The sequence below is a fragment of the Armigeres subalbatus genome, chromosome 2 (assembly GCF_024139115.2).
Source record: "Armigeres subalbatus isolate Guangzhou_Male chromosome 2, GZ_Asu_2, whole genome shotgun sequence".
NCBI classification, from domain to species: Eukaryota; Metazoa; Arthropoda; class Insecta; order Diptera; family Culicidae; genus Armigeres; species Armigeres subalbatus.
In genome coordinates, this window is record NC_085140.1 from 57,661,013 (window position 1) to 57,676,484 (window position 15,472).

Genomic DNA, 15,472 nt, shown 5'->3' on the forward strand with positions numbered 1-15,472 from the left:
GGATGTCAGAACAATGTATATTTTTTCAAACAATCTTATTTTTCTACTTGATTTAATTAATAAACTAGGATGTTATCACGCTTTGCAAACAGTGATTGGCAATAAAAATCAGACTAATCTATGGACTTCACATTTTGCAACAAGTTCGATGCCTTGCTGAAAAATTTATCAAAGAAACATGTGATGCAATGAGGAATGAGGAAATATTTGTGTGGTAGTTTTGTAATTCAATTTATTAATTTTCTGGGGAGGAGAAGTGGGTCTGGGGAGGGCCAGCCCCCCCTTATTTACGCCAATTGTGAATCCTGAACAAAATATGATCAGAACCAATACTGGAAAAGGTCGTGATCGTCATAAGACAGAGATCAAAGCGCCTTTTTCTATTTCAGGCGATCAAATGAAAGAATCGTGGGTTCTTTGATCAATTTCGCATGAAAGGCAGTCATGAAAGGATGTTTTGCTTTATTTTAAAATTAAAATTTCTAAGGCATTTTAATACATATATGCGAGGAATATGAATGAATCATACTCCTTCAATTCACCGAGTTGAAAGTGGTGATAAACACAAAAATAAAGCAGATATTGCACACTTTCATGCCCTCAAGGAACACAGAACAACAAGATTTTTGTAGCATGCCATTCATCTTTCGCGTTTCTATAGATATTGAAAGGGGCAGATCGCGTGACATCTCTAATTAACATTGAGAAATTTCAGTACTGATCAGAACACATCGATATAGGGAGGTTATCGAGATGTAGAATGCCCGAATGTACATGGATTGAAGGGACCGAGGAAACCATCGTCATTGGGAGAAATATCGAGATATAGAACATCGAGTAGTAGAAAGTGTAGAATATTATTTATCATACATACAATAAAACAGATCTTTATACAAATCCCCCTCTTTTAAAACTCAAAACTGGTTGATACTACCGAAACTACATCCCAACAATTAATTTACAGTTCGCGCGCCAAATCATCCGAGCCGATCGATTCGATCCACTCTGGCACACTCTTGATGTAAAATAAATGCAGTACTAGAAAGACACACCGCATGCCATCTACGAGCATTCGACAAGAAGCTGTAACATTTTTGCTTGATTCACTATTCGAGACACAAACCGCTCGAGCGCAATGAAGGTAGTAGAATTTATAGCATATATACGCAAAAGGATTTGAAATAGCGACATGTGACAGCAAGGAGCAATCTGTGTAACATTGCAGTTCTGTCTGCTTCCGTTTTCAGACGTGTGTGGATTTAAATACTGATTTCTGAAGAAGCTCGTTAAATTCATTCCAGTAAGTAAACATTAACGTCAATTTTAACTTAAATACAATCGACGTTTTCTCTTTTTGGCCATAGAAACCACAACGATGACGACATCCTCATCATCCTTTAGTTCGCTCAGACCCGAGGACATGACCTCCTTGGAGTACGATTTGGATCCGTACGCGCACTTTGCTGCCCACGAGTCGTTCTTGAAGGACCAGGTCCGCTCGCAAGCCTACCGCAAGGCCATATACAAGAACAGACACCTCTTCAAAGGGCGAATCGTACTGGATGTCGGCTGCGGCATGGGAATCCTATCGATGTTTGCTGCCCGAGCCGGGGCTGCCCGTGTCATTGCCATAGATTTTTCCAACGGTATCGATTACGCGCAGGACGTCGTCGACGAAAATGGTCTCGGCCACATTATCACTCTGGTTAAAGCAAGAGTCGAATCCATCGATCAACTTCCGCACGGAATCACCCATGTGGACATTATTCTTTCCGAGTGGATGGGACTTTGTCTGCTGGATGGACCAATGCTGGATACGGTCATCTATGCTCGTAACAAATGGCTCAATCCAAATGGAGGTTTGATGTTTCCTGATCGTTGCACCCTTTACATCGCGGGTATCGAAGACCGAAAAGTTCTCGATGAACGAATCAACTGGTGGGATAATGTGTATGGGTTTGACATGAGCGCGATCCGCAGGGCGGCCATCAAAGAGCCGCGTGTGGATACTATCCACTATCGACATATGGTCACCACGTGTTATCGCATAAAGGAAATTGACATGTACACTGTCGACCAGTGCAAGTCCGCCACGGGCGACTGGGAATTTGAGTCGCGGTTTCGTTTGACCGCGAAGCGGACCGACTTTGTGCACGCGCTGGTCACCTACTTCAATGTGGAGTTTACCCGCTGCAAGCACCGTACGGGATTCAGCACCTCCCCGATGACGCCGTTCACTCACTGGAAGCAGATGATTTTCTATTTGGACGAGGGCTTGGTCGTGGAGAAGGGCGAACTGATTGGCGGTAGGTTTAGCATGAAGTCGATGTATTCGCCCGGGAGGTTCGCGAAGGCAGACTTCCGGATCAAGCTGCGGTTCAAGGGAGTGCATTCGGATGTGAAGGAAGATACTTTCTATAAACTGCGATGATGTGTGAGATATGATTAGATACTAAGTACATGTTATACGGTATTTTTGTTACGCATGAAATGAGGTATGAAACTGTTCACATTATATCGAAATAAATTATTTGCATCTCAGAATTTGGTGTTGTTTGATTGGTTTCCAAAAGGCAATCTCATATTAGGGAACATCCATACATTACGTAACGCTTAAAGGGGAAGGGGTGTTGCCCAGTGTGACTATCTATACGCGGAGACGAGCCAGCCTTGGGCTGAAAATCTCCGAAATAAAGATTAAAATGCCAGTATACCGTATTCTTCTTCATGGACAAACTGTACTTTCCAGCGAATCCAATTTGTTCGAAATATTCTCCCATTTAATTTATCTGGCGAAAACGAGAAATGTGCATCAACTTTTGTCCGAAAGAGCATTCAAACATAAACAAGAATCAAGGTGATATAACCGCTACTTACCATGAACTTGTACAAGAATTATATTATAGATACAATGAAAAGCATGCATTAAATGCTGAATACCTTGGAAGTCATTCCAAAATTCGGGAAGTGATGAGTGATGATGGTGACCAAGGTTAAAACACATTTTGAAAAGAACTTGTATACTTGTGGTCTGTGAACTCTCTCTACTTCCCTGGTCATGAATATATTATCGTGTTTTTGAGGTGAGTCTAATTTGAAAAATCCTACAGGATTTATTAGTTTGGTAGATAGACAAATAACCAACGCAAAAGATGTCCATTGTCCATGCTGGGCGACTGCTTACTATAGCCAGTAGAAGTATAAGTACTAGAACGCTAGTAGCGCACTATTTATTTATTGTCAGACTAAGGCCGGAGTGGCCTGTGCAGTGCATAGAAGTCTTCTCCATTGGCGCTGTAGTCATTTAAATTATTTTGCCAAATTATGCTTCAACGAGCTTCAATTGGCCATTATGTATGCATCATGTCGTAGTGCATGCTTGGTTTCATCACCAACATCGGTTCGACACTTTTGTAGTCTTGTAGTACCGGTACTTTGGCTGTAAGGTGGAAGTAACCAAGATGTTAGTCACGCGAACAGAAACGACATTAGCAATGTAATACTCCATGGCTACACGTCGCCAACCACGCAGTCTACGGAGGGTCCGCAAGTCAACTTGTACCTGATCGATCCACCTTACCCGCTGCGCACCTCGCCTTCTTGTGCCCGTCGCGGATCGTTGTCGAGAACCATTTTCACCGGGTTACTGTCCGACATTCTGGCTACGTGCCCGGCCCACCGCAGTCGTCCGATTTTCGTGGTGTGAACGATGGATGGTTCTCCCAGCAGCTCATGCAACTCGTGGTTCATTCGCCTCTTCCACGTACCGTCCGCCATCTGCACCCCACCATAGATGGTACGCAGCACTTTCCTTTCGAAAACTCCAAGTGTGCGTTGGTCCTCCATGAGCATCGTCCAGGTTTCGTGTCCGTAGAGGACTACCGGTCTAATGAGCGTTTTGTAGATTGTCAGTTTGGTACGGCGGCGAACTCTATTCGATCGGAGCGTCTTGCGGAGTCCAAAGTACGAAAGATTTCCAGCCACTATGCGTCTCCGAATTTCTCTGCTGGTATCATTTTCGGCAGTCACCAGTGAGCCCAAGTACACAAATTCTTCTACCACCTTGATTTCGTCACCACCGATGCAAACTCGCGGTGGGTGGCTCACATTGTCTTCTCTTGAACCTCTTGAACCTCATGTACTTCGTCTTCGACGTGTTGATGACTAGTCCGATCCAGTTGGCTTCCCTCTTCCGTCTGATGTAGGCTTCCTCAATCTTCTCAAAGTTACGTGCCATAATATCTATGTCGTCGGCGAAGCCAAATAGCTGGACGGACTTATTGAAAATTGTACCACTCGTGTTAATCCCTGCTCTTCGTATTACCCCTTCCAAAGCGATGTTGAATAGCAGACACGAAAGTCCATCACCTTGCCGTAACCCTTTGGACTCGAGAATGGACTTGAAACTCGAACTATGCACATCCCAACTAACAATTTTGGTGCTAAAAGCCTTTGGCTGTGTACTATTTGACCGCAAATAATCCCTTGAACTTCAACTCGACTATTACCCAAATATCTATCAGCTAGTCAGTTTGTGCTGAATATATTTCAACTTTTATCGTTTATGCAGCTTTCATATAGTCATAAAACAGCTCTGTCTGAATTAGCAACAAAGCTTATCGGTTAAGAGCTAATGTATGTAACTGAGTTGCTTGATAGCAACTTCCCATATTACGGTGAGTAGCATTCACAATGAAAACGTTTTCGCTGTTGTTATAGCACTATCAATATAGCGTACTGGCACTATAAATGAACTAACGAAGCTTTTAGGCAACTTCTGTATCTTTGAAGATTACACAACGTTTAAGTAAATCTTATACTGCTTCTTTTACTAGCTTCATTTTTCATTTATTTAGTTAACATCTAAACAGATAACACTGAATCAACAATTTGACGCCACAATACACGGTTCGAGGCTGCATCTCTCCATCCTCGGATACGCCCCACGCTCGCCAAGTCGTTCTGCACCTGGTCTGCCCATCTCGCTCGCTGCGCTCCACGCCGTCTCGTACCTGCCGGATCGGAAGCGAACACCATCTTTGCAGGGTTGCTGTCCGGCATTCTTGCAACATGTCCTGCCCATCGTACCCTTCCGGCTTTAGCTACCTTCTGGATACTGGGTTCGCCGTAGAGTTGGGCGAGCTCATGATTCATTCTTCGCCGCCACACACCGTCTTCTTGCACACCGTCAAAGATGGTCCTAAGCACCCGTCTCTCGAATACCTGAGTGCTTGCAAGTCCTCCTCGAGCATTGTCCATGTTTCATGTCCGTAGAGGACAACCGGTCTTATAAGCGTCTTGTACATGACACATTTGGTGCGGTGGCGAATCTTTTCGACCGCAGTTTCTTCTGGAGCCCGTAGTAGGCCCGACTTCCACAGATGATGCGCCTTCGTATTTCACGGCTAACGTTGTTGTCAGCCGTTAGCAAGGATCCGAGGTAGACGAATTCCTCGACCACCTCGAAGGTATCCTCGTCTATAGTAACACTGCTTCCCAGGCGGGCCCTGTCGCGCTCGGTTCCGCCCACAAGCATGTACTTTGTTTTTGACGCATTCACCACCAGTCCAACTTTTGTTGCTTCACGTTTCAGGCGGGTGTACAGTTCTGCCACCTTTGCAAATGTTCGGCCGACAATGTCCATGTCATCCGCGAAGCAAATAAATTGACTGGATCTATTGAAAATCGTACCCGGCTGTTACACCCGGCTCTCCGCATGACACCTTCTAGCGCAATGTTGAACAACAGGCACGAAAGTCCATCACCTTGTCTTAGTCCCCGGCGCGATTCGAACGAACTGGAGTGTTCGCCCGAAATCTTCACACAGTTTTGCACACCATCCATCGTTGCTTTGATCAGTCTGGTAAGCTTCGCAGGGAAACTGTTCTCGTCCATAATTTTCCATAGCTCTACGCGGTCTATACTGTCGTATGCCGCCTTGAAATCAACGAACAGATGGTGCGTTGGGACCTGGTATTCACGGCATTTTTGAAGGATTTGCCGTACAGTAAAGATCTGGTCCGTTGTCGAGCGGCCGTCAACGAAGCCGGCTTGATAACTTCCACGAACTCGTTCACTAATGGTGACAGACGTCGGAAGATGATCTGGGATAACACTTCGTAGGCGGCATTAAGGATGGTGATCGCTCAAAAGTTCTCACACTCCAGCTCGTCACCTTTCTAGTAGATGGGGCTTCCACTCCTCCGGTAGCTGTTCGGTTTCCCAGATTATGACTATCAGTTTGTGCAGGCAAGTGGCCAGCTTTTCCGGGCCCATCTTGATGAGCTCAGCTCCGATACCATCCTTACCAGCTGCTTTATTGGTCTTTAGCTGTTGAATGGCATCCTTAACTTCCCTCAAGGTGGGGGCTGGTTGGCTTCCATCGTCCGCTGAACTGACGTAGTCATCTCCTCCGCTGCCTTGACTTTCACTGCCTGTACTCTCAGCGCCATTCAGATGTTCCTCGTAGTGCTGCTTCCACCTTTCGATCACCACACGTTCGTCCGTCAATATGCTCCCATCCTTATCCCGGCACATTTCGGCTCGCGGCACGAAGCCTTTGCGGGATGCGTTGAGCTTCTGATAGAACTTGCGTGTATCTTGAGAACGGCACAGCTGTTCCATCTCCTCGCACTCCGCTTCTTCCAGGCGGCGTTTCTTTCCCTGAAAAGGCGGGTCTGCTGTCTCTGCTTCCGTCTATAACGTTCCACGTTCTGCCGGGTACCTTGCTGCAGCGCGACCGCCCGCGCTGCGTCCTTCTCCTCCAGAATCTGTCTGCACTCTTCGTCGAACCAATCGTTCCGTCGACTTCGACCCATATACCCGACGTTGTTCTCCGCTGCGTCGTTAATGGCTGCTTTGACTGTATTCCAGCAGTCCTCAAGAAGGGCCCCATCGAGCTCACCCTCTTCCGGCAACGCTGCCTCGAGATGCTGCGCGTATGCAGTGGCGACATCAGGTTGCTTCAGTCGCTCTAGGTCGTACCGCGGCGGTCGTCGGTACCGAACATTGTTGATGACGGATAGTTTTGGGCGCAGTTTAACCATTACCAGATAGTGGTCAGAGTCGATGTTAGCGCCACGATATGTCCTGACGTCGATAATGTCGGAGAAGTGCCGTCCATCAATCAGAACGTGGTCGATTTGTGATTCTGTCTGCAGTGGTGATCTCCAGGTGTACCGATACGGGAGGCTGTGTTGGAAGTAGGTGCTGCGAATGGCCATATTCTTGGAGGCGGCGAAATCAATTAGTCGTAGGCCGTAGGTCGTTTTCGTTCGTCAGCCGGTGAGCGCTGAACTTTCCAATAGTCGGTCTAAACTCCTCCTCTTGGCCAACCTGAGCGTTCAAGTCTCCTATGATGATTTTGACGTCGTGGCTTGGGCAGCTGTCGTACTCACGTTCCAGCTGCGCGTAGAATGCGTCCTTATCATCATCAGTGCTTCCGGAGTGTGGGCTATGGACGTTGATTATGCTGAAGTTGAAGAACCGGCCTTTGATCCTCAACTTGCACATTCTTTCATTGATCGGCCACCACCCGATCACGCGCCTTTGCATATCGCCCATCACTATGAAAGCTGTTCCCAGCTCGTGTGTGTTGCCGCAGCTCTGGTAGATGGTATGATTACCTCTAAACGTTCGCACCATTGATCCCTTCCAACAAACCTCCTGCAGCGCTACGATGCCGAATCCACGGTCCTTGAGCACATCGGCGAGTATGCGTGTGCTTTTACTAGCTTATGGGACGTCAAAACCGCATTGTTTACATTTGATTTTTGTTGCCGGAGCTGTGTATGAGCTATTGATTTCTGCAGCTACAAAAGTATTCACCTGCTCTTATAGCAACTGACAAAGCGCTGTCAATAACGCTAGCAGCTAGTGTAAGAAAACTAGCCAGTTAGAAGCGATATTTCTGTTGACGGCTACTGTTAATCGATTAGCAGCAGAGTAGCATCCATACAGATCGAAAAAATGTTGCCTAAAAACAATTTCAGCGATTGATGATGCAAAAAAGTTAGCCAACAGAACATGCTGATAAATGTTTGAATAATGGTTGACATAATGCTGAAAGCATAATTTTTAAGCTTATGTGCTGAAAGCAGCATGTAGGCCTCTTTCTAACGTTTATACAGCATGAATCTGAAAATAGCGTTAGTAAAACAACCTATAGGGTATGCGAAGAAGCACATCCATAATTTTCTTTGTTATTTACGTATGTCAAAGTGACGGTGATGACAGAGCAGCGGCCATTGAATCAGGAGATCAGGAGTTCGAAACTAGGTAGCAACAAAATTGATATTTGAGTTCTCACAAAAAAAACATTAAATAAACTCCGAAATTTACTCTCCTCTCAAATAATATTTAATCAAATTGAATTCAGTGGCTGTATAAAACTTATTTAACAGATTCAACAAATCTGAATAAGCGCCATTGAAGCGAATTATATTACTAAATTGTTTAGTAAAGATTGAGAAAAAATTGTGTAACATGCTGTAAAGTAGTTGTGCCGGCACGTCAAAAACAGCTGAATAGATTCGCCAGATTTGCTGGTAAAGGAATTGAATAGATGTTCTTGATCATAAGTATAGCACACATGTTCAGCTTGAAGCCGTATAAACGAGTTGAAATAACATTTACATTGACATTAAATGTTAGTTGGGCGAGCCCTTTTTAAACTGACCACAGATCCGTATAGTTCTTCATTCATATCATTAGATTTAGATAAGGCAAATGAATGAGTGGACTTAACTGATTTCAACTTAAACTTAAACGTGGTTAACTCTCTAACGGTTTTAATAGGTCATTTCGATTTAAAACTTGTTCACTTGAACTATCTTTTTCTAAGTCTAGTTTAGGGAGATGCACTGAGCAATTCTGCTGCTGACTGCTACGCGAAATGAACACCTTCGTTAAACTCATTTGAACATAAACATAGTTGAACATGTTCAACTTATGGTAATCCAATTGGATTCATTAAGTGTCAAACATAGCATTAGAGCGGCATGACGTGAAACGTGCTGGTGCTATTCATAATCCGTGCTAGTGGAACACAAAGTTTGAATGGATCCTCAAGTAATCACAACCATTTGTTGCTTGGTTTCTACTAAAGGATACGATAATTGAAAACCACGTCCTCCGCGTTCCACTGCTCGGAAACCAGCATTTATTTTGAGCAAATGCGCAGAGCGACATCATATACCACATTCGGGACTTTTGTTGAACACCGTACGCGGGAGTTAGATTAACCAACCACGGTTTTGGTTTCACCTACATAAAAAAGCATCTAGCTCTTACCAAGAGAGTACATCTCGTTTTTATCAGTTCCAACAAATTGCCTATGTGCCGTACTCACAGTTTATGTATGGGTCAAATCTCCATGTTCAGCAGATGATGCCGACTCTAAAGACAAGTGGTATTCACAGAGAGGTACCGCTCAGAATAATCACACCCACTAGCCTTCTATGAAACCCGTCTCGTCAGTGACATCGAATAATGAACAGTTTTCGAAGTGCTTTGAGAGGGCGGAATGCAATCGATCAATACACATGGAACGGAGGAATTTCCATCACAATCATCAGAAAATTATCAGTCTGGCGAGGTGAATCTGAAACAAATCTTTGCTAAATAAGTCGCGGTTGAAAACCGCCGTAGCACCTCGAAAACCTATCATTCTCTTATCCTGGCACATACAATCAATGGTCTCGTTTTCTCCAGACGTGTTTCATAACATGCTCAACCGTCAGCAGCTCTTGAATTGCCTAAGGATCTGTCTCATTTGGAGAATTAAACTTAAAAGTGACAGTTCGAAAATTAGCAAATAACCCGGTAATAAGAATGGCTGATGCTGCCCAGCAATTCCAATAAGACATCGATGCAAAATGATGCTCTGCGAGCAGGGTTATTTGATAATTATTGAAATGTCACTTTTAAGTTTAATTTCAGTTTAATTCTCCAAATGAGACAGATCCTAAAAGTAGAAAATTTATGAAAAATAACTGAAATATCAAATATCAATACCTATGGTAAAACCATTAGGTAAACATGATGACGTTTCCATCGTTTCCATGCATAATCACCGGTTTTCAACATAACAAAGCATACTTTGATCGAATTATTAAAATTATAGTGGACACCCCAAACGTCAGATGGGGGTGATTCAAAATTTATAGCATGACCCGCGTAAAAAGCTGGATTAAAAAATGTACGAGAAGTCTTCCGCAGTTTTTCCAACCTAGAGTTCCACCACGGAACGTCCCTGTTAGAGGACGACTGTTTGATAAGACAACTGTTATTGAAAGCATTTACAATATTCATTTACTTTTAGGAAAACATTTCTTTTTTTTTCATATTTCCATAATAAATGCCTACATTATGGCTAATATTGATCTTGTACTTGAGCAGTTTGCCGGAATATGATTTGAACATACCAGCTGTTTCTTTTGCGGTAGAAGAGGTGCATAGAAAGCTCCTGAACATTGAAACCTCGAAAGGCCCTGGCTCTGACAATCTTTAGCTTTAGCTTCATCAAGGGATGCTGCTCTTCGTTGGCTTTACCTCCTACGCTGCTTTTCAACCGCTTTTCAAGTGAGGCGCTTTTTTTCCAAAATTATGGTAGATGGCTGCAATAACTCCAATCCATAAAGCCGGAGACGTAAATAAAGTCAGAAAATAAAGAGGAATACAGTAACCATTCGCTAACTGGGCGCTCTTTAACTGGGCTGCTTTTTAACTGGGCGTTCGCTAACTGGGCTACAGCCCAGTTAAAAAGCAGACAACCGTCAAAAATAGACGTCAAAAGTAGTTTGACATCTCATTGTCAAAGCTAGCAAGGGGCATGCAAAAGGGAGACGAGTGAATATAATTGATTCTCGAGTAACATGATAATCGGGCGTAAACCAATTATTATTTCTATTCAGAAATTAAAACAATAATTAGGGTCGCAAAATAATGTTCAGGAATGTGGAAGACCTTTTAAAAATTAACTTCTTGCCCGAAAGCGAGTAATCAATCGAAATCGAAATCAATCGCACCCATTTCAATATCTACCGTTAAAATCTGTTAATCTGTAAGAAGTACCCTCATAATAAACCCGGATCAGTTGAATCAATAATCTCGGTAGTTGAAATTTATGAACATGGCCACAACTAAAATTCAGAATGTGAACCATTCCACCATTGTGAACCATTTAAAGGTCAGCAGTTTGATGGTTATTTCTCTGTGGTTATAAATGACGATTTCAATTCAAAATTTAATGAATTTCGGTACGCGGGAACTATTTAAAACTAATCTTGAATAAAAAAAAAATGTTTTAATAATAGGATCAATTGCCCAATTGCTGCTTACATTTTTAAAATTGCTGCCAAACAATAATGCATGACTTAAAGCTAGTAGGCTACTGAAAAGTACTGTGCTAATAGATAGGATACGGAATGGTCACGGAATGATTCCGCTACTGAAATTCCGTGAGTAGTACGGAGCTGACAAGTAGAGAAAATTTCGTAAAAATGCTGGGTAAGCTAAATCTTTTCTGGGAGCTATTACTTTTCCTTACCGAAATATATTCCGTACCATTATTCCGTACGGAAAAGTGACATTCTCCCATACTGAATCAGCTGTCAAATTTACCTTGGTAATTTGATCAAATTTTCCGTAAACCCATTCCGTAAGAGCAGCGTACTAGGCTTTAGCTAGTTGTTTGAATAAAATCAAGAATATCTTGTACAAATGAATAATTTAAAAGCAACACAACAAACAAGGAGTGAGGTCTTTTAGTATGTAATGTAAATAATTGTGGTTGAGTTGTTTGCATTTTGTTAGATTCGCCCAATTGGCAAATTACTCGTGTTGCATATTTTTATTGTTTTTAAAAAGCAATTCAAAACATTGCATCGACATCACCCTCGGTGTCCATAAGCGTTTGACAGGTCAGCCCTTAGCCTTAGGTCAGTGCTCTTAGCCCAGTTAGCGAACGGTTACTGTATCTATACTCAACTGCCTGCCGAAGATCATATATCCATCAGCACGGTTTTGTTAAAAAAAAACGTTCCACACCAACAAATTTCATGACCTACGTGTCCCTTCTGTTAGGCAAAATTGAGAAACGTGAGCAGGTGGACGCTATCTACGTCGACTTCTCTAAAGCTTACGACCGCGTCCCTCACAATCTGGTGGAATTGGCTCAACATTTTCGGCGCCTTTCTCTGTAAACTCCGGGGTCCCTCAGGGTAGCCATATAGGGCCATTACTGTTTGTACTCTTCGTCAACGATCTGCCCTCCATTTTCAAATCATGTAAAGTAATGTATGTAGATGACCTTAAAACACCGACAAACCGACGGGCCTCTCTGATTTCAAAATTGGCAAAAAAAAATTACAATCGTTTTACTCCGAGTGTAGTAACTCGTTCTGTCATATACTGACATTAACGTTCTTTTGATAGAAAAAGTTGAGAAAAAGAAAAAGCAAAATGCGCGCAATCCACCAGCTGGTCGACGTAAACATTATATGCACGTTTCAAACAATCTACACAGCGATGAGGATAAAAACAACCAAGAAATAGAAAATCTCTTTCGATGCTTAAATCGACATTTAAGTCTTTACGATCATTACACACATTTTTGAAAATCGAATGTTTTTCATTTGGCTAACAAATCCTATCATAAAACTCTTGATATTTATAATATCGAATATTGATTATTGCGTGGAAGCTGATGAAATAAATTAAAGAGTGCATGACCAAATTTGCCCGCACATTTGTGAGAGCTGTTGTGTAAACCATCGCACAGATGGAGCTAGGTAATGAAAGGAGAGTAATTGCCAAGAAATTTGAAGAACTGTATATGGGAAGGCACGTCGGTTTGTCGGTGCTTAAAATATACCAAGTTGTGACATCTCTACTGGACTGCTGTGCTCTTCAGATGGACATGTATGCTTTGCTCGGCTGGTGCGTAACAAATGGCATGAACGCCAAAAAAAAATCAGGGTTATCACCTTCTCTCGCTTACACTCTCCAATCAATTTTCAATATTCGATGGGGAATATCATTCTGGAACGAGTTGCGACCATCAAGGACTTGGGTATTTCACTTGATAGCAAGCTAAGATTTTCTGAGCACGTCGCAATTGCTACCGCTAAAGCGTTTGCTATTTTGGGAAAGATAAGGTGTAACACGGGGACCTTCACTGACGTTTATTGCCTCAAATCGTTATACGTTTCGCTTGTTCTAAGTATATTGAAATATGGTGTTACTATCTGGGCCCCGTATCATGCCGTGCAAATCGCTCGTCTGGAACGAGTCCAGAAGGTTTTCATACGATATGCACTTCGGCACCTTCCGTGGCGCACACGTGAATTTCTTCCATCGTACCAACAACGATGTGCCTTGATTAGTTTACCAACGCTATAGCAGCGACGTGAGTTTCTCCAACGTTTGCTGATTTTTGACCTGCTCCAAGGCAATATTGACTGTTCTTGGGAAAGCTTCGGTTCAACGCTCCAGAAAGGATAACCAGGCGATTTTACTTTTCCGTAGTGCAGCGCATCGAACTCTTTATGGACAAAATAATCCACTAGATGTGTGTTGTCAACGTTTTAATTATGTGTACCTAGGGTAAAAGACCCAATAGTGGAGGAACTAAGCACGTTCTATCACTATTTGTTGGTTCACACCAAGTCCATACTTCATTCCACTTACCTCGAGTGTGCATATGGAAGGTTATTCATTATATTTCATCCAAAAACTGAGCTAATTGCAGCAACACCCATCATTGTTTCCTAAAATGGTGCCTCCAATTATTGGTGCAGTGTTCCAATAGTTGCGGTAATTTTTAATTCGGGTTCCTATAGTTGCGAATCTCATTGTTTTCATATGGGACTCGCAACTATGGGAACACTACCGCAACTATTGGGGCAAGGCTGAGAAAAAATTAAGGTATTTAAATGATACTTTACCGATTTTACGGGAAATTCATAACTGTTTTCTGTTATTTCGTCTATTGGCATGTCAACAAATTGGTAGACTAGATGGGTTGCTGCGTTTGAGACGTAAATTTTGTAAAAATAGCACTACCGCAACTATAGGAACACCCACGACTATTGGAACTTTTACCCTACCACTTGTTTGATTTTAATATGGCGAAAAATGTGTTTAGATCGAAGATTAATATTTTGTTTCCAGTATGTGCGATTTTTTATATTTTTTTCAAGCTTAAAGACTTAAACAAATAAATAAAATAAAAATAATACTGATCTTCCTAAAGTTTTATGCATTTCTAGGCTGTCATTATTATTTTGAAATACGATCTTTTTATTTTAAAAGTTAATTTGTTTTCTATGACTTTTGTACATTTCCTGTTTATCACTACAATGTCGTGACCGTGCATTGACGTATCCATGTTTCTGCTGCAACAGGTAAATCCTTTTCAAACCTTGCTGCAGAGGAATGGAGAGACGAATGTCTGCGAACCCCCAGCTTATTCTACGAGTGGAGTGACGTGAAATTGCTCGAATGAAATGACAATAGTAGTATTCTCCTATTTGAATAACAGCAACGTTAGAAAAATCACCGGGCGTCGAAACTTTTTTTTTTACCAATGAATCGCCTGCTTTGAGCGTGCTTACAGCGGTACACTAGGAGTTAACTTTCTGAAATCAGTATGGCGAAAGGCATCTAAGGTTCGATTTCTCAAAATTAAGCAGATTCATCGATAAAATATTTGGTAGGCGTAGTAGCGGACACCATTCTTCATAACCGGTACCAAATAGTTTCTCTTGAAAAGTTCCTCATTTTGAGGAAACCCGCGTTAGACGTTTTTCGCCATACAAATTTCTGGGGGTTAACTCTTGCTGGCTGTTTGCGCATATACGATAGCGCCTGAATGTTGAAGTGGCGGGTAGAAAATCAGCCACTGCCAATAATTCATTTGTTCATTTGATAGGCTCAGTCGTGTACAAAAAATGCCATGAGCATTATTGTTTGTTTTACAATATTGTAATTACATACAATTTGATAACCTAGTATTATTAAATTACAATGTAATTTGAAACAAATCATGATAGAACTGCATTCTATTTATCAGAATGCCAAGGACTGCTGCTAGCCTTTGCTTATCCTCTTCAATCAGTGCTCATCGATCGTCTTCATCGTCTAGCCACTCATAAGTTCGTAATCTGTATCTATTGTTCCCGGATGAATATTCGGGTACTGTTATTATGCTACCGTCGTTTTCACTTGAAGCAATGATAGAATAGATATAGATGCCTTAAATTTCACCTTAGAAGTCGAAGTTTAAATTAATTATTGTAAATAATTTTAAATAAGCATATCGACCAATAAACGTACTCCTTACAAAAAAAAAAAAAAATCGGTTTCTTTTGTATCTGGTTGACCACAGCGTCCGGCTCTCGATCAGAATCGATCGATCGTTGTCGTTTCGCATCCGCCTTCCTCTTTTTGGTTGTTTTTTTTTCCCATTTTT

The 15,472-nt window shown here is 42.2% G+C and overlaps 2 protein-coding genes across 4 annotated transcripts in view; one reads left to right on the plus strand and one right to left on the minus strand.

Moving 5' to 3' along the window:
- LOC134208685 (ecdysone-induced protein 74EF-like) overlaps positions 1–15,472 on the minus strand; it is a 717,955-nt gene that overhangs the window by 471,265 nt on the left and 231,218 nt on the right. The window lies entirely within an intron of this gene.
- LOC134214416 (protein arginine N-methyltransferase 1-like) lies at positions 1,203–2,544 on the plus strand. The gene is made up of 2 exons (XM_062693793.1): positions 1,203–1,300; positions 1,365–2,544. The coding sequence occupies exon 2, from the start codon at positions 1,376–1,378 to the stop codon at positions 2,429–2,431; it is 1,056 nt and encodes a 351-aa protein (XP_062549777.1). The 5' UTR covers positions 1,203–1,300; positions 1,365–1,375; the 3' UTR covers positions 2,432–2,544.